The 27253-nt window shown below is 30.4% G+C and overlaps 1 protein-coding gene and 1 long non-coding RNA gene across 5 annotated transcripts in view; one reads left to right on the top strand and one right to left on the bottom strand.

Moving 5' to 3' along the window:
- Positions 1–17079, top strand: part of LOC142321379 (uncharacterized) — a 40385-nt gene extending 23306 nt beyond the window's left edge. Inside the window, exons 1-4 of one of the 3 annotated variants that reach the window (XR_012755612.1) lie at positions 7012–7125; positions 8794–8993; positions 15985–16209; positions 16505–17079. This is a non-coding gene — a long non-coding RNA (uncharacterized LOC142321379). Of the gene's footprint in view, positions 1–7011; positions 7126–8782; positions 8994–15984; positions 16210–16504 lie in introns of those variants that run through there. The other 2 variants (XR_012755611.1, XR_012755610.1) reach the window with 2 other exon arrangements.
- Positions 17080–19753: 2674 nt separating this feature from the next.
- LOC142320842 (uncharacterized) overlaps positions 19754–27253 on the bottom strand; it is a 38192-nt gene continuing 30692 nt past the window's right edge. Inside the window, exons 1-2 of one of the 2 annotated variants that reach the window (XR_012755484.1) lie at positions 25407–25572; positions 19754–20073 (exon numbers count right to left, since the gene is read on the bottom strand). Coding sequence is in view for 1 of the 2 variants with exons in the window: in XM_075358822.1 (XP_075214937.1) it covers positions 20041–20073 (33 nt within the window). In the remaining variant the exon portion in view is untranslated. Of the gene's footprint in view, positions 20074–25406; positions 25573–27253 lie in introns of those variants that run through there. The other variant, XM_075358822.1, reaches the window with a different exon arrangement.

Consider the following 27253-nt stretch of genomic DNA (forward strand, 5'->3'; position numbering starts at 1 on the left):
AAGTATCAAGAAATAATACAGAAACATGTACTGGAAATTCAGTACTCGCCCTCCTGAAACTCAAGTTGACGTGAGTAAAAAATTTATTTTTAGATAAAAAACTAACTTTTTTAATTGCTTTTTCTAGCAATTTAAAAAAAACTGAAAGTAGTAAAATGGGCCAATAGTTGCCAACCACATGTAAAGATCCTGATTTATGAACTGAAACAGTTTCTACTGATTTCAGGGTGGAAGGAAATTTACCCATAGCAAGACTATTATTTATATAGCAGGCAGATAAGGTAGGGATTACTTGAACACAAATTTCCTTAACACAAGCAGTAGAGATCTTATCGGTACCTGGAAATTTACCATTTTACAGACTATATGTGTATATAGCCAAAGGATTTAAGTGGAATGGGAGAATTAAAGTGATCATGATAATTCTGTCATTCAAAGTACCAGTGCTACTGATAACTTCATTAGATACTCCCAACAAAGTATTCATAAAAAAAATATTAACCATCTCATGTTCATCAAAAACATTACTATTTATACATATTTTTGATAGTTTATTTGTAATTTAGACATACCAGTATACTGGTTTATAATTTCTCCACTATCTGTAGGCAGGTAAATTCCCTCATTTTTAAAATATTCTTTTTTAGCCGTCATAATCCACGCAACTATTTTTTTCTTAAGTTGATTATGGTATATTAATGGAACTAATAAGGAAGCAGATGATAAAGTAAAAATTAGATATTTGATTTTTAAAGCATTTGAACTAATTTACTTACTTTACATTATCCAATTTACAAGCTAAATTATCCAGTTCACTTTGCATTGTAGTTTGCAGTCTTATCACTATCAAGATTCTTGTGAATATATTAGAGCAGTATCATCTGCAAAAGATGTAGCTTTACCTAAAAAATTATGCGAAGTAGGACATTAGTAAAAATTCTAGAGTAGGTCCAAGAACCATATTCATTAGAAATATTAGCAATTTACTTTTAACATTTGCATATACAATATATATTTTTGCAATATATATAATATATTTTGCAGTACAACATTTGCATATATTTTACGTAGAAGTATACTGGTTTTTTTAAAATTATTCACTGATTTTTTGCTGGTAATTCCCTCTTGTTTTTAAAATGTTGTCTAGTGCCATAAACCATGTGCTATTTTTTTCTTAAACTTAATGTATTCAGTCTTAATTTTGTGGCTGTATGTTTTATGCCATATCTTATATACAACCGTCTCTTTGAGAAATGGTAATACTCAGCGCAACTTTATCCATGGTGTAAAATAAATAACAGATTTTGATTTGATTAATATACTGTAATATAATATCAAAAAAGTTTTTAAAATGTAAATCAGTATCATCAAGAATTTCCCTCCAGTCATGTTCATATAAATATGATCTTAATTTATCTTAATCCAGGACCTCTTTAACATGTTTTACAAATTATTTTGAGTTCTGTCCTTAAATGGCAAAAACCCTTTGATCATTAACATGTGTCAGAATGATAGCACTAGAAACATTGTGTTTATATAAAATTGATTTATAGAAAACATGATCAGTACATCATCCTCAGTACCTCTATTATCAACATTAAATTAGGAGTTGTACTCATTCATACCAAGTAATTTTAGAGGTTAACTCACCAAGTTGGTCTAGTGGTGAACGCCGTCTTCCCAAATCATCTGATTTGGAAGTCGAGAGTTCTAGCGTTCAAGTCCTAGTAAAGCCAGCTATTTTTACACGGATTTGAATACTAGATCATGGATACCGGTGTTCTTTGGTTATTGGGTTTCAATTAACCACACATTTCAGGAATGGTCGACCTGAGACTACAAGACTACACTTCATTTACACTCATACATGTCATCCTCATTCAGCCTCTGAAGTATTATTTGAACGGTAGTTATCGGAGGCTAAACAGGAAAAAGAAAGAAAGAAGTAATTTTAGATAATGTTTACCAATACTATTTATTCTTTCATTACTATTTATGTTAATATCTCCAATTAAAAAATTATGTTGAAATCATAGGAGGTCTTCAAGGCCTTTCAAATCAGTCTTATTTTGTTTATTCTGGTTATAGACACCCAAGAATGTAAAACACTGTTTGAACCAAGTTTTCTCCTTTCAGAATTTATCCCAGCCAGTTAGTTGGCTTTCTTATTTTTTTTTATTAAACTTCTATTCTTGTAAACAATCTTATTATTACATCTTCATTTTTCAGTCCATCTATTCATTTAATATCCAATCTCTCCTCCTTACAGTTATTTCAAGTAATTTTAGCCTTTTTTTCTGATTTCATAGTTTCCCTTTTTCCCCTAATGTCCCTCTTTCATATGCATCAACTACCCCACTACATAATAACTATTTCTTTGCTTGTTGTTATTTCATTTTCACTTTTACAATCTTTTTTTGACATCTTATTAAATATCAGTATTGTTTTACTTCAACTGTTATTTTTTTAATCAGATATTTATGGGCTTATTTTCTCCTAAACTCATTATTTTTGTTTTCTTAATATTCATTTTCACTTTATTCTGTAATAATGTATTCTAATAATTATGAATGTCATTTGCCTCATTTTAAAAAAGAAATTGTATAATCATTGTAAACATTTTACAGTTTATTTTCCGTTCTCCTAGATTTTTTCTTTCATTTTCTAGAGCATTTTTTATCATATTTTGGTACTTAGGTATTAACGCCACCGCAGCTACAGCTTTATTTAAGAAAAAGTAGTCAATGGGATTTCGATTGGCTACTTTGTTAAATAAATACTCAAAAAATTACAGTGTTAATTAGTCAAGGTTAGTGAGCGTAGGCTAAGTTTGGTTAAATTATATTTATAAAATAAATAAATATAAATAACCATTTATTAAAGAGACAAGAGACAAGAGACTGTTCATTTTCCACCGAAATCCGATGACTACTTTGTTTTTAAATAAAGCTGTAGCTGCAGTGGCGTTAATACGTAAGTACCCATATCTTCAACTACATATTAAATAAAGGCAGCATCCTTGCTTATTTCTCTTTCTAGGTTAAACTCAGTTTGAGCATCCTTTATTTTAATAACCAATTTCCAATTCAGTGCAATTCTATAATTAATATTGTATATTTGGATTATATATGTGTTCTTTTATCTTTTAATTATTTACATTAGTTTTTCTATTTGACACGGTATACTTATTCCTTTATCTCTCTCTATATACCTATTATTAATAGTTTTGATTAGCCGAATCACATCTGTAATCCCTCTATTCTTTGTAAATCTATTTCGTTTTATATAATCATGTACTTCATTTTTTTTTTTTTACTCCTTTATGTTGAAAAGAAGATTAAAACTTAACGTTATGCTTCTAGGGAAATGGAATCGTGATTGTTTTAAAACAAATCTGACTACATTTCACTGTTGTAAATCTGATTACATTATTTTGTAATCTCTTGAAATCCTCCTTTAAGACTTAATCAGTTCTCTTGATGTTGATAAAACTTCCAATTGTAGTTTAGCTGGTCCTACTTAAGGTTTTTTCATTTTATTTTAGCCTTTATAAGATCATTTGCTTACTTTTGAGTAGTGTTGTTCCTCTGTACACTTATTCCACCTTTCAAATATCTTTTCCTCATCCTATAACACTACCATTTTTACTGGCAATTTTTTTAGTGCGTGTACCATTCCTATACTTATCCCATGTTACTGTTTTTACATTTTACCACATTAGTCTGTACTGTCCTGTTTTTTCTGATTTCTCTATATATGAGCGGTCTCAAATGCAATTTCTTCTTTTCTTTTAGCATTGCTCTATTAACTCATTATTCAGTTTTTACCACGGTCTCTTGTCTTCATCATATTTATTATAAGATGAAGAAAAAGGTAAGATGCCAGTTGTATAATTTTCATTGTGAAGACTACTGCATTTGAAAAAGAGACTTTGCAATGCCTCCAACATTGAATATATGGTAAGTCAGAGTGTACAATGGTAAACATGTTTGAAGCAAATTTGAGACCAATGTTGGACACACTGTCATTGTATGGCAGTGCCTTGATCATGACATGGATTCTAAATTCCAGAGCAATATACAATCACATTTTGTATAGAAGGGGGAATGTTATAAAAGTATACCCCATCCTTATGTTAAAGCCTAGACATCTGTAAATAAATAATGAAATAAAATTTAAAAATAAATCCAAAATCTCTTGCATTATCAACATGAGTTAGAACGATGTTATTAGTTGTAAAACTACTGTAAGTAGATTTTTTTTTTTGTTGAGTGAATAAGAGAATAATTCTCTTCTTCAAAGAAAAATGTAATTATTACATTTTCCCTTATTCATATCTAGATCAATCGCCTTTAATGCACCAATTAAATATACAATCTGCATAATCTCGAAGCATAATCATTCAATTCAAAAATGTCTACAACATTCACAAACATTAAATAACTTGAATTCTTGAGAATGGATGACAAGTGTTTGCAGTTAATAAAAACAGTGGAGTACTAATTTATTGGGACCTGTCATTTTCAATCAGGTAACTATGACAGAATCTCCTGGTGCAAAATTTATACATAAAGATTTACGATTTTAATGATATGGTAGCTGGAATCCTTTTCTAAACTGATTTATTTTGTCCGTGTCATATTAACAAAATTATGAGGTGGTAGTGTACATATCTAATGAGCAAAGTCAAGATCGTAAATTTTCTTGAATGAATCCCACCACAGTTTTTATCTTCAGTCGCCTATCTCAGCAAATCATCAATTACCATCAAAAATATTTAAAATGAAAGTACTCACTGCAATATGACACCTTTATTTACTCTAAACCTCTGTCAACTTTCCTGGGTGAATGTCTTGCACTCTTACATCTCTTTAGCAAGGTTTATTATTTTCTTTGGCAAGTTATATCTTTCATGGTTTTCCAGATATTAACATTTTCTTATATATTTAACCAAGATTTTCCTTCCATCTTTACATTCATTAAGCCTGTATCACATCTCCCATCAGCCAGTTCTGCCTTTCTCATCTTTTCTATAATACTTCTTAACACTTCTTTTATCTTTAAGTGTGTACCTTTTCTGATAAGCTGTGTGCCACTTTTTAACTAATCTACAATCAGTATTATCTTTTTTTAAATTTATTATCTTAACTGTACAATTTCCAGTATTTCTAAAATTTGTATGTATATCCGACATTGAATGTGTATTATTAATGATGATCAGAAATGTTAGAGAAACCCAATTTTCTACTTTTATAATATCTAAAGTGTTCATCAAATCTAGTTTTAAAGGATCTAGTGTTTACCCATATAAATATGGTCATAATCATTGCATTTTATTTTATAAATACCACACAAATTATGTAAATCATATGAAGCAATATGTGTATTATTTTTTAGATGTTTTATTAAATGGTTATTTGTCTGGTATGCAGGTTTAACCAGATTTTTATCGTAAACCCTTGTTATGTTTTCAACAATATTATCAGTTTTTTTTTTGTCTTCAGTCATTTCACTGGTTTGATGCAGCTCTACAAGATTCCCTATCTAGTGCTAGTCGTTTCATTTCAGTATACCCTCTACATCCTACATCCCTAACAATTTATTTTACATATTCCAAACGTGGCCTGCCTACACAATTTTTTCCTTCTACCTGTCCTTCCAATATTAAAGCGACTATTCCAGGATGCCTTAGTATGTGGCCTATAAGTCTGTCTCTTCTTTTAACTATATTTTTCCAAATGCTTCTTTCTTCATCTATTTGTCGCAACACCTCTTCATTTGTCACTTTACCCACCCGTCTGATTTTTAACATTCTCCTATAGCACCGCATTTCAAAAGCTTCTAATCTTTTCTTCTCAGATACTCCGATCGTCCAAGTTTCACTTCCATATAAAGCGACGTTCCAAACATATACTTTCAAAAATCTTTTCCTGACATTTAAATTAATTTTTGATGTAAACAAATTATATTTCTTACTAAAGGCTCGTTTCGCTTGTGCTATTCGGCATTTTATATCGCTCCTGCTTTGTCCATCTTTAGTAATTCTACTTCCCAAATAACAAAATTCTTCTACCTCCGTAATCTTTTCTCCTCCTATTTTCACATTCAGTGGTCCATCTTTGTTATTTCTACTACATTTCATTACTTGTGTTTTGTTCTTGTTTATTTTCATGCGATAGTTCTTGCGTAGAACTTCATGTAAGCCGTTGATTGTTTCTTCTAAATCCTTTTTACTCTCTGCTAGAATTACTATATCATCAGCAAATCGTAGCATCTTTATCTTTTCACCTTGTACTGTTACTCCGAATCTAAATTGTTCTTTAACATCATTAACTACTAGTTCCATGTAAAGATTAAAAAGTAACGGAGATAGGGAACATCCTTGTCGGACTCCCTATCAGTATATATATATTTTAAATATACATTGTCATTTTCTGTGTGTTATTTATCGGTATTAAATATGTATAATAGTTAATTTTTGACATTTGTTTTTTGTATATATTATGTACTAAACATTCATTATAACCATTATATTTGGTAATTTGTTTTATAATACCTATTTATTTATTTTATTTATTATATCCATTATACTTTGTGTAATTGATTGTATAATTGATGTTCGTATAAGTATTAATTTTGTGTGACCACAGATGATTTGAATATTTATGTTTGGTGGTTTGGTACTTACGTATTAATGCCTCCGCAGCTACAGCTTTATTTAAAAACAAAGTAGTCAATCAGATTTCGGTGGAAAATTGGCCGAAACAGATTCAAAACAGAATATAAATGGTTATTTATTTTATAAATATAATAACCAAACTTAACCTACGCTCGCTTCGCTCGCTAACCTTGACTAATTAACACCGTAATTTTTTGAGTATTTATTTAATAAATTCAGTAATTGTTGCAATTTGATTATTTAAATAATAAATAATTGTAATTACTGAATGTATTAAATAAATACTCAAAAAATTACGGTGTTAATTAGGTTAAGTTTGGTTATATTTTATTTATAAAATAAATATTTATTAATTTATGTTAAACTTTATGTCGGCCCATTTTCCACCGAAATCCGATTGACTACTTTGTTTTTAAATAAAGCTGTAGCTGCGGTGGCGTTAATACGTAAGTACCGGTGGTTTTGTTGGTTGTGAGTTTCCTATGTACTGAAGTTATGAATTGATTATTTTTATTCCTATTATCTATTTCGATACAGTCATCTACGTGATTTATTCTCTATCAATTTCAAAAGTAAATTTCAATTCATTATGGTAAGAATTTAACTTGTTCAAAATTATTAAATGTTCATTTTATATAATGGTCTTTAGACCACAAAAATATCATCAACTTAGCTAGTTCAAAGTGAAATATCATGAACATAAGTAATGCTATAAACAATTTTACTTTTTGTAAAACAAATCTCAGATATGATGGCTGACAATGGAGAGCCCATTAGTAAGGTATTTTCTTGAGTATAAAATTTATCATCAAACTTAAAATAATTCTGTTGGCAAATATTTCTAATAACGATAATATTATCAATAAATAAAGGGTCTTCATGATTTTGTATTAATTTAGTTTTTATTATGTTGATTGTTTCATTTATGGGTATGCTAGGAGTACATGTTACTTATGTCATAACTAACGATCCTGGTGTTATCCCCAATTTTTAAATCTTTTAATTTATTTACAAGTTTGTATTCATTCTTTATGTTATATTTATAATCCAAATTCATTTTGATTCTAAGTATTTTATTTATTATTTGAGAGATGATGTAAGAAGGGGCAGTTGTGAAATTAATTAAAGGTCGCATAGGTATATCAGGTTATGTATTTTTGGTATTCCAGGTAATACTTATATCTTTCATCAGAATTTTCATCCTTTACAGCTTCACACTTGGCTTGTGAAATGAATCCGCTCACCTGATCTTTACTGACGACCATGTATTTACTTTTTTTGGTGTTTAGACTTAAGCCATATTTCTCACATGTCATGAAAACTTGATATAAGAATATTTACAAATATGCTGCTCATAGTATTTATTTGTTCCTTTTTTTTTAATTTTACCATTTTTTTAACAGTTCCATAAATGATTATTTTGTATTATCTCAATCATGCATCTTTTTCATCTCTCTTACTTATCTTTTCATTTAGGTGAGGTTCCTTTTATAACTCAACTTTTGTTACTTTCTATTCTTGTATCCAAGAGACTGAATAAAATTTTCTGTGTACTTTTACGCTTATTTCTGAATTTCTTCTAAATTCATTTTTTTTTAAATTTGAAAATAAGTAAAGAATATCTTTAATCAGTAAGATTTTGAAAGTTGTCTGTTGTCTTAAAAATATACATAAAAATGTAATATTCCATTTAACCAACCATAAATGTATAATATTTTATAAAAAAATATTATTATTGAATGTTTTTAAAAAATAAAATTTTTAAATGTAATATTTTTGAGATAATTTTCAATATCCTTTTTGTAATCTGTGAAAATTATTTACAGGTGCTAAGCAGATGTCCTGAAACTTTTATATCTCATAATACTGACGGCACATATTTTCCAAAAATACTTTCTTATTCGGTTTAGTCTATCCCTTCTGTACTGTGAAAAAACAGGATTCTGTATATTTCATTCTAAAAATTAAATGTGAATGCTAGTTTACATGTGCTGTAGCCAACCATTTCTCCACTGATTTTAAATGGTGTACAAAATTGATTGTTTTACAACAAAACATACTGTATTAATCTGTTATATCATTTTTGTTTTGTTTTATCAGGCTATCTGTTTCAGCTCTCTATTCTGGCTCTGTTGAACTGTTAAGCACCAGATTTATCAGAGGTAACATACAGAGTTGCTTTCTTTGAAAATAGTGGAGTTCACTACTTCACTACACTGTCAGTTCCTGTAATTATGGATTTGGAAGAAAAGGTTTAACCGATAATGAGGGAAAACTATGAAAGTGCTATTAGAAAAAAAATAATAAGCATAAGGTAAGAAGCATTATCAAATTCGGTACTCTTGTTGGTAAACGGTTTTCATACTTTTCATATTAAGATTCATATTATTTTTCTGTACTGTTAAATTTTATTTTAAATTCTAATAACATAAAACGCATCTAGTACAGAATATTGAGGTAAGACATACCTTAATCTTATCATGAAAGTAACTTTTTAGGATTCTCTATCCTCAGTCAGTTGAATTCATTTAATTCAACTGCATATTAAATAAAGATATTAAAAATTAGAAGTACTAAAATAAACCATATAATAACAAAGAAATGTTAAGTAACAAAATAAACATAAAACATATAGCGATTGAAAATGAATATGTTACTACTTTAATTAATAATATTATATTATTATAACTACCTTATAAACAATACATAACAAGACACAAAAAAGTGAAATCATATACATAAAGTGTTTATATATTAATATTATCATTGAAAACATTACTAAAACTTACAGTAAAGAAGTATTTAAACCAGCACACAAACCTAATAACCATATAATTAGATATTTAAAAAACCCAAAATAATAATAATAAAATCAACAACTTGTGTGGAATTAATAAAATTAAATGTAAATGATTGTGATATTCATAAAGGAAAAACAAAAGATCCTTTAAAACTAATAAATTAGTTTTTTCTAATATGGCAAACCATCTGATAACAATAAACATAATATTTCCGATGTAAATACAAATTTTGAAATATTAGAAATTAATAAAAATGACATAAAATTAATTATATTAGAAAAATATTACTTATATAAATAACAAACAAAATTTCAATTTGATAAACCATCTGACAGTATTTAAAGAATACGGTCTTATAAAAACAATGAAGCAGCACTCATGTAATACATTATTATGCAATTTTCATTATAACATTATAGTAATGTAACAGACATTTCACCATTTTTAATATCTTTATTTAATATGCAGTTCAATTAAATGGATTCATCATGACTGAGGATATGGAATCCTGTAATAGTACTTTGATAAAATTATGGTAAAATGTTTACGTGATTTTTATATTAATAGAATTTAATTTATATTTAATTTAATATACAGAGTTTGTAAAACAAAATTCTGTAACTTTCTTTGAAATTTTTCACATTTGATTAACAAATGATAAAAATTTATCGGTTAAAAAAAAAGTTTTAGAAAATTCATTATCTAGGAATTTCCACAACGGTTTTATGTTATCTTTTACATCTGCATCTGGTATCAGGTTACCTTATTCTGGATACCTTAATTATATTCAATTGGCTGCACCTTTACATAATATTATACCAAGTAAAAACAAAATAAAAATTAGTAATAGGGGCTGAGGAGACACCGATTGGGATCGGCCATTTTGTATTCTGACTCATAGGGGAAGACACACCTGTCTTGTGATGATCCTGATTGCCATACCAACCCTCTGTTCATAGCCATGATGGGCTTTACTGGAGATTGTCTTTTAGACCCTCTTAGCTTGATAACACAACACAGTCATCAATTCAGTCTCTGCCAGTATGCCATCGCTGGAAATACCTCAGCAGATATTTTCAACAGCTACAAGGTTAGGAGAATAATTAATAGATTCGCAGAAGCACAATCCCCGCACCTTCTTCTAACACTGAAGGTTTTTGTCTACAGTTTGCCGGAGTTGAAAAAATGATAGCTGGGGGTCAGCTTGGAGTTTAACATCAAAGGGGGCATTAAAAAGCTGTTTTGGTTTGCTAGCAGATGATAAAAATCCCTCCAGTGATTGGTCACAAACATATTGAACAGAAACATTATGACTTCATTGAAACTATTTTGGAGGATGAAGAGCATCCTGGCAATCATATTTTACAGTGGTCTCCATTAACTATATTTTTGTCTATAACAAATAATCTCTCACTCCCTCTCCCTCTCTCTCTCATACACACACGCGCGCGCGCGCACACACACACACACACACACACACACACACGTGTATATATATATATATATATATATATATATATATTACACACACACACACACACATATATTATAAAATCTTTTTAATGATATTTGGTGTGATATCAGGTTCTGATTTTTACCTGTTTGTAACAGAACGCAAGGTTAGTGAGAGTTTATTATTTCCCTACTAATTGCAGAACCTGGACAAGTATCCCTTGCTGGTGTGTCATTCTTTTATCGGGTGGGTCATTATTTATTTAGTGTGCGGTTATAGATTTTATGTATTTTATTTATGGACGGATTTTGTATTTGCGTTCTGGTCCTTTAAACCGATGAGAAATAATTGACTGGGGCTGATCGTGGGAGACTAGGTGTATATGAGCTTCGTACTCCCTGCATAATTACCTTTCATTCTGTCCTCTGGAGTCCTTTCGGTGCTAGCGCCTTTCAGCCTAACAGGAATTTGCCTTCTGGAGACCCTAGTGTTTGGAGGAAGCAATGTGTGCTCCCCTTTATTACCAGTTTGTATATAAAGTCCTAAAACTAAATACAAGTAAGATCTCATTTACAGAAATACTTTGGTCTGATTCTGCAGTTTATTAATGGTTAAACAGTTTTAGAAAATATAAAATACACAATCTTTTCGGTGTATCCCTTTGTCGGATCGAAACAAAATTTAACCCTGTGTACAAGTAAAACATATTGGGGGAATAGTATATGTTAAAACTTATTTTTTTTAAATATAAGACTAACAGTTACAACTTGTCATGAGTTTACAACATATGAGTAATGTTTAGCATAATTTTTTAACCCCGATAGTTATTTACAACCCCTGACGTAGGAGTTGAAATGGTAAAAATGTGATTTGCTTGAGAATTCATAACGTCATTGGTATTGAACCTATAACAGCAAAAATAGTGTCATTAAAAGGCCTAACTTAGTTTTATGAATTCTAAGAATAGATTAAAATTATACAGTTTACAGGGAACTATTTAATTTTTTTTTGTTTATAATGAAGAGTCAAGTTCATTGTTATAATTAATTTTTTAAAAAATACCTTATACCAAAAACGTTATTTGGTTCTATCATATCGTAGATGAATAAATTTTCAACATTTGGAAAAAATTATTATGTTTGTACATAGTGTAGAACAACAGATATAATTGATCTAGTTCATGAAAGCATGGAAAAAATAAATATGTGGAAAACAACAAAATAAAATTAACTGAACAGTATTTAAACACTAAATTTCTCTCTGGATCAGAACTGCCCTACTCCATTTTTTACATCTTCCTGCTCTCGTTATGATGTTTCACATCAAAACTTTTTTTTTTTTAATGTGTTCCACTTTATGTTTCAGAGGTATATATACTTACACCAGAAAACATAAAATGTGTTTACATAAAACCATAATTACGTATAACAGCCGTACATTACGAATAAATAAAAAATAAGATGCTAACAGTATTACTATTTTCCAGTGATTCCTGTACTTCTGTGCTGTGAGTCTAACTTCTGCTCAGCACCATTACTGGTAATGGCTGTCCAGGGACAGCAGCAGGTCGGTTGAGGGTCAGCCATTGTAGGGATCCTAAGTAATATCCTGATTGCAGTAGCTTAGCTTTCTATCTTGTCAACAGGGCATCTGGGGATTTTGATCCAGGTTAGGAGGTTGGATGGCTGTGTAAATTGCCAGCCCACACTGCTTTAATGGTACTGGCCCCAAGAATTATGGAATTAAAAATTAATTAATTAATTTTATTTAATTATTTAATTAAAAATCGTAGGCAGTTATGATTTTTTAATATAATACACATTACTATTTTTATTCACTTAATTTATTGTATAATATTTAGAAAATTGTTTTTAATTCTCATTTTGCAAGATTAATACAAAACATGAGAATTTTTATTAACGAATTTCAATAAATATTAGTTGCACATACAAGTTAGAAATTGAAGATGATAGGCCTACTGTATCATTAGTTCAAAGTTACATTTTTAGGAATGTTCTTTATATTTCTTATTTACTGGTGCTACAGCGAAAAGATAATGTAGTTAAATTTTCATAATCGGTTATCTGGTGAGTGTCTAGATAACTTACTGTCCTTCCAGCCTATCAAAGCAAATACATTGAAAGTGATACAATATAGTACATTTGTTTAAAATTCTTTTTTTATATATTAGATATTACAATAGCCCGATGCAATACCCAAACATCTGGGCTACAGCCAAAATTTTTTAAGTCTATGGCCAAAAATACAACAGAAATCACCTATTACTTTACAAAAAAAACCCCAAAAAAACATATTTTTAGTATTTTATTTGTGTTTTACATAATTTATCTGTATTGAAAATAATTTACCCTCCCACCACTCATAGGCGATTATATAAAAGCCAAATGGCACAGCAACTGATTATGCAGGGCTCTGGGGACCATCACCACAGATTCCCTGACTACCTCCTGCCAGGCAGAGCCGACTTCATCGAAGACCTGCTTACAGACCTGACAGCCCTTTTCAGGGCTACCCCACCAAACATACACTAACGGTCCTTTTTAGGGCCACCACTCCAAAAATCTGAAGAGCTCTTTTCAGGGCGACCATGACATTCTAAGGTGCCATGTGCCTTCAAAATCATTCGGCGATAATATGAAAGGTATTCTGGATGAAGGTTATTCTGGATGAATATAGCAAGATTCTTAAATTTAAACCACAACCAGTCCTACTTAAGTGTTAATTGACATAACTAGCTTTACAGTAACTCTATACTAAATGTAGGAAATTTATTAGAAACCATAATATCAGTGGAATTTAAGTAAAAGCTCTGAAGAAAACATTTATAAATGATATATACTGGCTTCAAAAAGATTGGTTTGTCATTGTCATCAGGGTTTACCATAGTAATGTTAACCATTAACATAATGTTAACCATAAGGTAAGGTAACCTTACCTTATGTGAAGGGGTAAAAGAATGTTGATGTAAGTAAAGGTGGGTGATGACCTATTATAAACAATGCATTTTGTTAAGTATGAGGACAAAGTAAATTATAATCTTAAGAAAGTTATGATCAGCACAAAAAAGAATGGAATATTTCATCATCAATGGAACAGGGATTTGTTGATTAAGGAGGATGGATCTTAGGTTAACATATTGGATGCAGAACCGGTTAATTATGACCTTTACATGTATTTATATTTCTATAAATGACAGATATCGTTAGAAGAGGCAAAACTTTACAAGATAATCGTTTCTGTAACACATCAGTGGAAACGTGAACACTGGATAATGGGAACTTGTAGCGCATGAAAATTACATGCGTTAAAAAATACCGCTATAATGTGTTAATCGATGTCGGAATTACACAATTTTTAACACAGGAAAGAGTAAAGAAGAATTAAAATACTGAATTTAAAATGTCAAGAGTGCTACTTGTTAGCTACAAATACACTTAACCAAAATACATCTATAACAAAATGAAAACATATACTTAAAGGAGTTGTAGGAATCAGTATGATAGGTAGAGGGTAAAGGAAATGGATGTTTGACATATTTATAACCTAATTAATAAGTTTGAAATTGATAGGGAGAAAATGAAATCCAAAAACATTCACGTCGTAGAATGTGCCGGTATATTAAAGTAGGAGAAAAGGTGTTAAACTAGAGACCATACAGATGATGTCCAAGACTTCCGAAATGAGAGAGAAAATGATTTAGTAGGAGTGAAGAAACGGATGTTTGGTCGCAAAAAATGCTGCATTATATACGTTATAAAAATGTTTCTGAAAAATAATAAAACAGATAATTAAATGAGATTATTGAACTGTTGCTAGACAACAAAATTTTAGATTTTATTGTATTCATTCATAATTTAGACATTGACACAGTCATACGTATATTTAAAAATTTTATAATTTACTACACAAATTTCATTAACAAATACAAATTTCGTGGATAATCACGGATAAAATTACTCTTAGAGATATTTCTTCCAGACAAAGTAAGAAAAAATTTATTAAAGTATCTAAATTTAAAATTGTAGCATTATATATACTAGCTTAGATTATTTCCAAGGGTATATATTATACATTGTAATCATGTTTAAACAGTGTATTAAATTAGTATATATTTGTATAATATTATATTATTTGAATTATAAAAATAATTATTATCTATGATCTAGTCATAATAATTTGTATAATATTATATTATTGAGAAAATATGTAAATCTATTCGTGCAGTATTTTATTCCTAAATTGATAATTATGAAAAATCGATTTTGTATATAATCTTATCATCAATGATTTGATAGAGTTGTGGATACAACTATATATAAAATTGAAATTAGGTAATATGAGAGATGTAATACACAGTCGCTCATAAATCGCAAATAAATCAAATATGGCATAATAGTACATTTTATTTTGCTTCAAAAAATTAGATTTTTTTTCCATGAAGTCACAATTTACAGAAACACATTTCATCTGACCGGTGAACCAGTTTTTTCATTCTGTCAATGAAGGATTCTGGTAGGCTTTCCTTGATCCACAACCTCATTGCATTCTTCAGTTCATCACCTGAGATGAAATGAATAACCTTAATTACCCTCCTCTTTAATTACAATGAGCGAAACATGATAAGTAGGAGGTCTAAATCTAAGGTCTGTATGTGTTGTTCAAACCTGGCTTCCAAGTCTTATACTAAGCATTATGTATAAATTCTGATAAAATATAATTAATTTCAATGTGTACTTAGTATTTAATACTATAGATAGTAGTATATGGATAGGATACTATGGATAGGCAGCATTTCATTAGAACTAGAACTAGAACTTTCAAATTGTTTCAAAAATAAAAACTATATTCTCTAATATTTTACTTGATAGCTAACTTTATTTAATATAACATTACCAATCATAGAGCTTAAATGTTTCAATATATTATATGTTCTTGCTCTCACATACACACACACACACACTCTGTGTGTGCGTGTGTGTCTTGTGTATGTATATATATATCATATATAGTTTTTATTATTCTTTTTTCAGAATTTGATCAGATTCAACTGCATCACTACCTTACAGCAAAATATGGTGGAGTCGAAATCAAGCGGGATGGCGAGGTTAGATCAGGGGATCAAAATAAGTGGGGTGGAAGAGGTTAAGATTAGGTCAGGGTCAAGATCAGACAGGATGGCGAGATTAGATCAGGCGGGGTGTATAGGAGAAGATTAGGCGCGGGGTCAAGATCAGGAAGGGTCAATCAGGGTCAAGGTCAGTCACTTTAATTTTTAACCAGATTTTGCTCTTTTTCCTATTGCAGTATTTTTTCAAAAGTATGCTAAACTAAACCTTACCAAAATAATATTGATATTCAAATACATTGTAAAACAAAACTTACTAGAACTTTCTAATCGTTCCAAAAATAAAAAATTATTTTCTCTAATGTCTTATTTGATAGCTAACTTTATTTAATATAACATTGCCAATCATAGAGCTTAAATGTTACAATATATTATATGTATGTGTCTCGTATATATATATATAGTTTTTATTATTCTTTTTTCAGAATTCGATCATCAGATTCAACTGCATCACTACCTTACAGCAAAATATGGTGGAGTCAAGATCAAGCGGGATGGCGAGGCTAGATAGGCAGGTTAGATCAGTGGGATGGCGAAGTTAAAAGAAGGGGGGGTTCAAAATGAGCGGGGTGGAAGAAGTTAAGATTAGGTCGGGGTCAAGATCAGCCAGGGTCAGACAGGGTGGCGAGATTTGATCAGGCGGGGTTGTATAGGTTAAGATTAGGCGCGGGGTCAAGATCAGGAAGGGTCAGTCAGGGTCAAGGTCAGTCTGGGGTCAAAATAAGCAGGTTGACGAGGTTAAAGATTAGGCAGGGTCAAGATCTAGTGGGGCGGTAAGTTTAAAATCATGTGGAGTCAAAATAAGCAGGGTGGTGGGGTCAAGATCAGGAGCAATCAAGATCAGGCAGGATCAAAATCAGACAAAGATGACCTCTCTGGTAAAGCCAATCAGGGCTTGGAATGGAGGGGGTGGTGTGGCGATCTGGATCGTCACAAGGTGGTTGTCTTCCCCTATGGGGTGAGGTTGTAAACTGATTGAACTAATAAAAGCAAAGCACACATGCCGATTTAATTTCTTTAAAGCATTTAACTTAGATGTTTATTAAGTTCAATCGAATGATTAATTATATTTATAAATCCTTTCAACAAAACTTTGTAGTTTCAAAAATTCAATTGAATTAAGTAAGAGATGTTTAGGTAACCTGAGACGTTGTATCTCCCTCTATGAATCATGAGACCTTGTCGATGGTGAGGGGGCTTGAGTGCTCAGCGATACAGAGTAGCTGGACCGAAGGTGCAACCGTATCGGAGAGGTATCTATTGAGAGCCAGACTAAGGAATGATTCCTGAAAGAGCTCTTTAAGTAGTTTTTAGGGTGTAGGTCAGGATGACTTTGGTCATTTCAACTACATTCAATCCTCTTGAGTACTGTGCAGCTGAAAGCAATGGAAAACTACAGCTGCTTCTTTTTGCAAGAAAATGTAGCTCTCTGCATTTTTGTATAACAATGATGGAGGCGGCTTCCTCGGTAAAATATTCTGGAGGTAAACTAGTCCCCTATTCAGATCTCTGGGTGGAGATAGGCCTTGGATAAAGAGTAGTATTTAAAAAGTTCCTTAAACTTCATACGTGGATAATTTTTTCTGTTCAATTCCATTATTTAAAAAATTAGAATCTACATATATTTGCTTGTGGGGCAATAAATCCTACCAAAGAGGGTAGGCCTTTTCTTCCAAATGACAAGACCATGAGCCGGGCTTAATTTTCATTTAGTGATGTTGCAGTGGCATCGCAGTATACAGGTGTAAAGATAGAAAAGGTAGAGATGTAATGAGTACTGTTCAAGATCCTTCAAATAAAACAACTATGTATCAAAAACTAAAAGATTGATTTAAGGAAAATTTTTCTGCTCTACAAGCTGTAGGCGATTACAATATTATCTTTTGTAGACAGATTTTATAGACTGAAAAACGATTACAAAGTCAGTATGAAATGTAAAAAAATGAATCCGACTGTTTTTTTCATTTGATTGCTGCGTCGTGAAGAACTTTATTTATAGTCATTTATTGCCCACATTCTCAATGTGGGCGCGGGCGAAAAACATTTATGAAACTGTTAATAATTATTAAATGTAATAAAAAAAATACAAAAAAAACGAAAAAAAATTACAAAAATATATTTGATTACATATAAAAAATTATTTTTTAAAAAAACTTTTATTTAACTAATATTAATATTAACGTTAATAAAAAAAGGAAACAAATTAGAACACAACCGCCTTGAACTTTCGTTTTTGTAACTACTGTTTCGTCATCAAATTTTATTTACACAGCTTTTGGTAACTCACCCCTTTGCAATGGTTGCGTGTGAAAAAAGTTTCACACATCTAGCGTACGACAAGCCCCATCTTCTTATAATTCAAGTCCGCTTTGTTCAACCTTCTTGGTTTGAAGCAGAAATAAATTTGCGACATCAGTTTTCATTTTTTGAGCTAACAATAAACAGACTTGAATTATAAGAAGATGGGGCTTGTCGTACGCTAGATGTGTGAAACGTTTTTCACACGCAACCATTGTCGCATTGACTGAATTTGAAATTTTAATTTTTTAAATTTTTTTATCCGTGTTAAGTTTTGTCTGTTAAATTTTATCTTTTGAAGTTTTGTCTCCTAAATTCGTTGTCTACCGTTTGTCATTTATTTACATTCTCTTCTGCGCCACTTATAAATTAAATTACATTAAACCTAAATACTCTAGTTATGCTATTTATTCCTATTGCTGGACACGGAACAGCTTCTTGACTTAAATATTCATCTTCCCATTCTCTGCCGGCCACTAGTCGACGTACTGCCCCCCACTCGCTGGGTCCCTGAAGCATAAAATCGATCGTTCCTATTCGTGTCAGTCCACCTGACGCATGCATAGAAGGTGTATTCAGTCGTGTCTTGTTCACAGTACAGACATCGAGACGACGGAGGTAAAACGCAAATTCCCCATGACCCGAGAGGAACCGGGTCAGAAAGTAGTCTGCTTCTCCATGTTTTCTCCCTATCCACGCTCCTGCGGTTGCTTCGTCCCACGATACCTGTCATCGATCCAACAATCGACGTTTTGATTCTTCTTTCGGCATACCCTCGTATACTCTAGTTAATTGTCGGGCCCTTAACTCAATCAAGCCGGGGCACCTCACCGCTATCCAGATATAGATATCACTTCCACCGCTTTTCCAGATATTGTACGGTAAACCGAAATGATCCTGATGGCTGCCCTTCGCTGAAGAAAAGCCAGCATCCCCTACTTAGCACCGGTGAAATCTATTTTCGCCTTCCGGCGTACCGAAAGGGATTTTTTTTTATCTAATCCTCTTAACTTTGAGAGTGTAACAGCAGCGGGTGCCTTTGTGTAATATGTAAAAACTGTTATTTCACGTTAAGCAGCATTTTGAAAGATATATAGATACATAATTTTTCGGACAGGATTTTAATTGTAATCTTTTATGTAGTATTTTATAATTAAATTAGATTTTCTGTCGTACCTTGAAGCGAATGAATATAGTTTTTCTAAATTTTTATTACGATCGATATAAATATTTGACGGTGGGTTTTTATAATTTCATTTAATTTTTTTCTTTTAATTTCATTCTGGCTGTTCAGAAATTATTTTTAGAAAATGGATAGGAAAAGATGCGGTGTGTTTAAAAAAAGAGATAATAGTAATTACTGTAATTTTATTAATTTCCCTTCATAACAATTTTGATTAAATTAACAACAAAATAAATAGTTATTTTTTGTGATATTTTTTTTTAATTCTTCATTTCAAGATTGGCTTCAAAAAATTTTAAAAAATCAACATTTCCCTTAACGTTCAAAACCTTTTTTACATGTCTTACGGTTTTACGGTCTTACGGTACTACTGGACGGTAGTACTGTCCAGTATTCTGGAAGTACTACTATCAAAATCGGTTGATCTAGAAATTTCTCTATTTTGACGATATATTGTGGCATAAATATACATTGTGCCAGTCATACTTGTCGACAGAAAACTATCATAATATGCTGTAAATTATAACAAAAGTTGATAAGTAAATTTTAATGTAAAATATAAATACATATAAGCATAATGATTTTTAAAAAATTGATATCATATATATATATATTACCTGGAAATAACATAGGACTAGAATGTTTCACCGTTACAACATACTGGCCGTTTTAATTGGTTGCGGTAACAACCAGATTGTTACTTTCTGATGTGTTTTATAATGATTTGTATGTGATATGTGTTTTATATACTGGTCATTTTAAACATTCTCCATATTAACATATTAAAAATATAAGCATAATAAATATAATCAACCAAACTTAACCTACGTTCGCTTGACTCGATAAACTCGACTAATTAACAATAATGTTTTGTTTATTTGAATAATAAATAATTGCAATAATTACTAAATTTATTATTTAAATATTTCAATAATATATATTATTGAACAAGATGTAAGTATATCAATAAACTTGCGTATAAGTTTATTTTTTTTGATTATATTGTCGTAGGAGAATCCTTTTTTCAGTAGATCGATCTGAAAAAAAATATTTATAACCAGTAAAAATAATATGAAACGTGAAAATGTATGTATTTTAATTGACAAAGAGTTACAGCAACGATAATTGTGACCGCTATAATTTTTCGATTACATAAACAAGGAACTAAAATACAAAAATACGGTGTCTATATCTTGATCATCAAATTACAAAATGTGAACCACAAAGACTGTAGGTTCTTACACCATTTTCCAGCTAGCGTCTTTCTCCACAAAATTGGCGTTTACGTATGCGATAACTCCTCATCAGATGAAAATCTCGTTCTTCCAAGCGAAACTGTAAGGTTAGGAAACAAGAAAAAGTCACTTGGGGCCAGATCTAGTGAATACGGGTAGTAGTCGACCGATTCAAAATCCAATTTGTGAATTTTAGCCACGGCGAATGTCGAAGTGTGAGCATGCCTATTGTCCTGATGAAAAATCACTTATTTCTTCAAATGCGGTCTTTTTTTAGCAATTTCTGCCTTCAGCTTGTCAATATGCGTAATACTGTCCCGTTATTGGTTTACCTTTCTGAAGATAGTAACGGAATTTTGTTTATAGATTATCTTCATTTATTATTTATTCCGTTACTATCCCAAAAAAACAGTCGCCATCACCTTCCCGGCCGATGGAACGGTCTTCGCCTTTTTCGGAGCAAATTCACCCTTTGGAGTCCACCGTTTTTACTGTCGTTTCGTCTCAGGAGTGTAGCTGTGGAACCACGTTTCATCTACAGTTCTGAGTTGAAGGAAAAAATCCGACAGTTTTGCCGAAACCGTTTCGGCAGAGCCTTAGAAATGTTTATTCGTTTGCGTTTTTGGCCCAAAGCGAGCAAACGCGCACATAGTTTCGCATATTCAATTCTTCAGTTAATATATGACAAAATTCGTCCTTTAGATATGCCCATACCCTCTGCTACCTCTTTAACCCCGGTCGTCCAGTACAATTTGGTGAACGTTTTAGATTGTATCAATGGTGGCTGCAGTTTTTGGGCAGAGGAAGTCATCTCCATACGCCCTTTTCAATTTTGGAAACGTTTCAGTAGCAACACAAAACTTGATTGCACAACGTTGTTCATAATTAGTATCGCTCATTTTTTGTAACGCACAATAAAAACTCGTTTCACGAAAAGTTTGTTTTCCTCTCGCGTGGCAACAATAGACTAAAATTATTAATATATAATATAAATCAAGCAATAAAACTTTAAACAACATTTCATAGAAATGTACTGGATTCTATATTTACTTATTTAATCTAGTTTTACGCGTAATTTAATAATTCGAATATAAATCTAAATTAACGCTGTGATTGTAGAAAGATTTTATTATAAAAGTACAGAATGACATTACATACTTGCGTTTAAATTCACTAAAGAACAAACTTTATAACATTCTATTTAGGGCCTTGATCCATAAATTTAACATGAATAAATTAATTTTTCGTTTCTGAAAGCGGAAGCGAACAAAAGATTTTATGAAACAATTCCATTTCAGTAAAAATCATATCATAAATTATACAGTTTAGATTCAAAATTGAATGTCAATACATCAGAGGCTCGTTTGAAATATAACATAATAAAATATGTGATTGAGACCACATCTTCCTTGTACGCCTATTAAATTACATATACATATTTTTTTTAAATGAAAAGTATATAAAATTTAATTTAATTAATAACTAATTATATTTTTTCATATTTTTTTTATTATTATTTATCGTACAGGTTTTTTACAATCACAGGTTAATAATTATTAATATATCAATATATTTAATAATTATAATTAAAACAAAGTCGGATTCAAAACGATTACCTCCTTTGTAAGAGTAAATATTTCATTAATTAAAATTTTATTTGCCTATAACTCTGGAACCAATGAAAGTAAGTACCACTTACGATATATCGTTGAAAAACTCTCAATGAGGGCTTATTACTGAAATTAAGAAGTCCAAAATTCACATAATTTTTTTTTTATTTTGGGAATTTTTTGTTACGTTTGAGATGTTACCCCAGTCCTAAATCTAAAATATCATATCCTACGGCTAATCGTTTTTGAGCTATGATACGTACGTAGATACGTACGTTCGTACGTAGAGACGTCACGCCAAAATCAGTCAAAATAGATTCAGGGTCGTCATAATGGATATTTCCGTTGAAATCTGAAAACCTAAATTTAATTTATACAAGGAAGTAAAAATCCTTTAAAAAGTATCAGAATGGAAATTCTTGAGGCCAAATATCAGTAGAAAATTTGCTTATATATTTTTTGACAAGATTTTTAAAAAATATAGAAAAAATCTTATGATTTAGCCCGTCCAGTTATATATTTATTTCAAATTAATTCCTGCAACGCACTTGAAAAATTATGCTAATGCTCAGTTTCTCGGCAACTCCTGGCAGTCATACAACCACGTACACAGTTTTTATTACGTTATATTATGTATTATCTAAATATACATTAATCTATAAAACTATTCAAGATTAACAAAAAAACCTTCAAAAATTGTTCTGCATGTTATACGTATATATTGTAATAGATTTGAGCGTTGTATTCTGCGCGTCCTAGCATTATCATTCTAACACAGGTAGTCGATACGATTCCGAGTATCTCCATTCTCAAAACTACTATGATAATCGGAGAAGAAATATAAAAAATCTGATGTGGGCACAACATGACTTCCTTGTACGCCTATTAAATTACATATACACATTTTTTGCTGCACTTCATTTAAACTTATTTAATTTGAAAGTGAGATACGATCCTCCAATTCTGAAATAAAAGTGGACAGTTACACGATTGCTGAAATTATTAATTTAACAATTTTAAATGAAATTTTAGTTTAGAGTAAAAATCCCTTGGTTTCTCTTTAAGTAAATAGTTTTTTTCCAAATAATCCGTTAATAAAAATTGGTTATTCTACACCATAAGGTCAAAAATTAATATTTGTAACCGTATAGAGTATAAGAGTTCACTTAATAGAATAGTTCAATTATAATTTTTTTTTTTTGTCTTCAGTCATTTGACTGGTTTGATGCAGCTCTCCAAGATTCCCTATCTAGTGCTAGTCGTTTCTTTTCAGTATACCCTCTACATCCTACATCCCTAACAATTTGTTTTACATATTCCAAAGGTGGCCTGCCTACACAAATTTTTCCTTCTACCTGTCTTTCCAGTATTAAAGCGACTATTCCAGGATGCCTTAGTATGTGGCCTATAAGGCTGTCTCTTCTTTTAACTATATTTTTCCAAACGCTTCTTTCTTCATTACCTCTTACCTTCAATACCTCTTCATTTGTCGCTTTATCCACCCGTCTGATTTTTAACATTCTCCTATAGCATCGCATCTCAAAAGCTTCTAATCTTTTCTTCTCGGATACTCCGATCGTCCAAGTTTCACTTCCATATAAAGCGACGCTCCAAACATACACTTTCAAAAATCTTCTCCTGACGTTTAAATTAATTTATGATTTAAACAAATTATATTTCGTACTGAACGCTCGTTTAGCTTGTGGTATTCGGCATTTTATATCGCGCCTGCTTCGTCCATCTTTAGTAATTATACTTCCCAAATAACAAAATTCTTCTACCTCCATAATCTTTTCTCCTCCTATTTTCACATTCAGCGGTCCATCTTTGTTATTTCTACTACATTTCATTACTTTTGTTAGTTCTTGCGTAGGACTTCATCTATGCCGTTCATTGTTTCTTCTAAATCCTTTTTATTCTCGGCTAGAATTGCTATATCATCAGCAAATCGTAGCATCTTTATCTTTTCACCTTGTACTGTTACTCCGAATCTAAATTGTTCTTTAACATCATTAACCGCTAATTCCATTTAAAGATTAAAAAGTAACGGAGATAGGGAACATCCTTGTCGGACTCCCTTTCTTATTACGGCTTAGTCAATTATTATTAACTTTTATTTATACGGAAATCTTGGAAAAAGACCGGAAATCTCGTGCATATTAAAAATGTTCAACAATAACTTTAAATTGAATAAAATTCAAAAATTTTATAAGAATTTGCTAAGAAAAAAAATACAAAAACAATACAATTCTTAATTATAATTTTCATTTAATATTAAATAATCAGATGTTTCACCAAATTGATTACATATACACGCATGCAATGCCTATTAAATATTTTTTTTATTTTAAATCAATATTTTTTTTATTTAAAAAATAACAACAAAAGCGTGACATATATATAACAGCGTGATATATATTGTATGTAAGAAATTGGCTTTAATAAAGTTTTTTTAAAATGCATCAAAGATGATCGAAATTCGTTTTTTGCAATATCCCCCATCCACTTCCAAATTTAAAAAAAAAAATTATAGGATGAATGACCCATATATAGAAATATTTGGGCCAAATTTGAAGAAAATCTGTTTTATCAATGCTGAGATATAAGGTCAAAAGCAGTGCGACATACATAGGTATGTACATATTTTGTTGAACTAGAGGTTATCTGACCGATTCATTGTAAAAAAATTAATTCTGAAAACTTTATAAATATTTTTTATTTATCTTAAGCGATACACCGGCTTCAATGTACTCTCGTTGTATTCTTCTGCCGCCAGTCCATTTAGCCACTTATTTACAGCATATAAATAGCTGAATATTTTTTTAAAAATATATATTTATTTAAAATATTTTAACTGAAATATATTAATAGATTTTTCTTTTAATTATCTTCTTTAATTTTAGAAAAACAAATTTTAAAAACGTATTTATTTTTTAATTTAATAAAAATAATAATTTCGATAAATTTTGCTAAAAAAATATATATATATATATATATCTACCTTATAAGCAGCGTCTATATCGGGACTAATGGATTCAATATACGTGAGGGGTTTTTCTGGTGAATAAGCAGGCATTATTTGAGCTTCACCGTATTTAAAGTCCTTGTAAATTTTGTTAAAACCACTGATACTGAATGTTAAAGTTATTTCATTATTTACTCTTGCACAATTTAACAGATATTTAATGAATTTATTTTGACAAAAGTAAAACAAATGACAATAATTATTTGTAATTTTAAAATAATCTCTTTTCTTGCCTCACGAGTTTACGTAAACAATATAGAATATCGAAAAATAATTAACTGTATAATTATGCGAACATTTTCTTAAATAGAATATTATTTTTTTCAAAAATCCGCAATTCCGCAATTTGTAGAAGGAGTATGTATATATGTATCGTAAGCTTATTTTTGCTGGAAACAGCAAAATTCGTTACTGTAGTAACGAATCGGCACTTTTCAGAAGTTTTGACGTCATAGTTGATTTAATATGCAAAATTTGTTTTCTTGGTAACTTAAGTTGCATTTTTTTTAATTAACCTGCTACGCTCGCATAGCAGATTAATTAATTCAATGACAGAACATATAGTACACACATCGAGTGGTTACAATTTTATTTTTTCGGCGAATAAAGATATATTAAAGAGGAAGCACGGTGGATCACGTAATGAGTATCAGATATTTTTTTAAATCTTTACGTTTTAGGTCAAACTAGTTCATTTAGACAAAAAAAAAAATACTTTTACGCAATTTTTTTCGGTCTTATTTTTCGATATTCACCGAACTGATTTTCTTCTAATTTGAATAACATATTTCTATCTTTGGGACATTCATCCAATTAATGTTTTTTACTTACTTGTACGAAGTAAAGGAAATAATGTGATCGCCAAAAACTTCGGTTTTCAGATTTCAACGGAAATATCCATTTTTGATAATCTCTGAATCCATTTTGACTAGCTTCGGCGTGAGGTCTGTACGTACGAATATATCTCGCGTAAATCAAAAACTATTAGCAGTAGGATGTTAAAATTCTGGATTTAGGGCTGTTGTAAAATCTAGTTGTGCACCTCCCCTTTTGATTGCAATCGACTTGGCCAAAAATGTTCAAAAAAGCCCAAATCCAAAAAATTGGATTTTTGACTTTTTCTTAACTGCAGTAATAAGCCCTCATCGAGAGCTTTTCAACAATATTTCATTGTACAATTTTTCATTGGTTCCAGTTACGACCAATCAAATATTTGAATCTTACAAGGGGAAGGCACATCGGTTCAAATCCGACTTCATCTTCTTTTTTTAACTTTTTTTTTTAATTTAAATTATTGATTTATTTATAATTGTTAACCTGTGATTACAAAAATATATTTGATTACATATAAAAAATTATTTTTTAAAAAAGCTTTTATTTAACTAATATTAATATTAACGTTAATAAAAAAAGGAAACAAATTAGAAAAACCCTCTAAAAAGTAAAAAATTATAATTAAATAGCTACAACTAACAATCTGGGAAAATGCATCCACTCGCTTTCTTTGTACGTGTTCTCAGATAGTTGAAGTTCATCTTCGAATTCTGCTTTGCAATCCGAGTCAAATTGAACGCATCTCGGTGCAAATTGAACCATCGAAGAATTAAAACTCGAGTATTTTATTACAGATAAATAAAGTATATACATATACTAAACCTCATTAAACAAAAAAATATATTTTAAAATACAGCAAATGTCTATAAATACTTATTCGAAAAGATTGTTATAAAAACAGCGCCACGCTTTTATTTAAATATTTTCATTACTTTTAATTTTAATATTTAATAATTATTACATTTATTTATTTTTTATTTATATAATTT

This window comes from Lycorma delicatula, chromosome 3, assembly GCF_047948215.1.
Source record: "Lycorma delicatula isolate Av1 chromosome 3, ASM4794821v1, whole genome shotgun sequence".
NCBI classification, from domain to species: domain Eukaryota; kingdom Metazoa; phylum Arthropoda; class Insecta; order Hemiptera; family Fulgoridae; genus Lycorma; species Lycorma delicatula.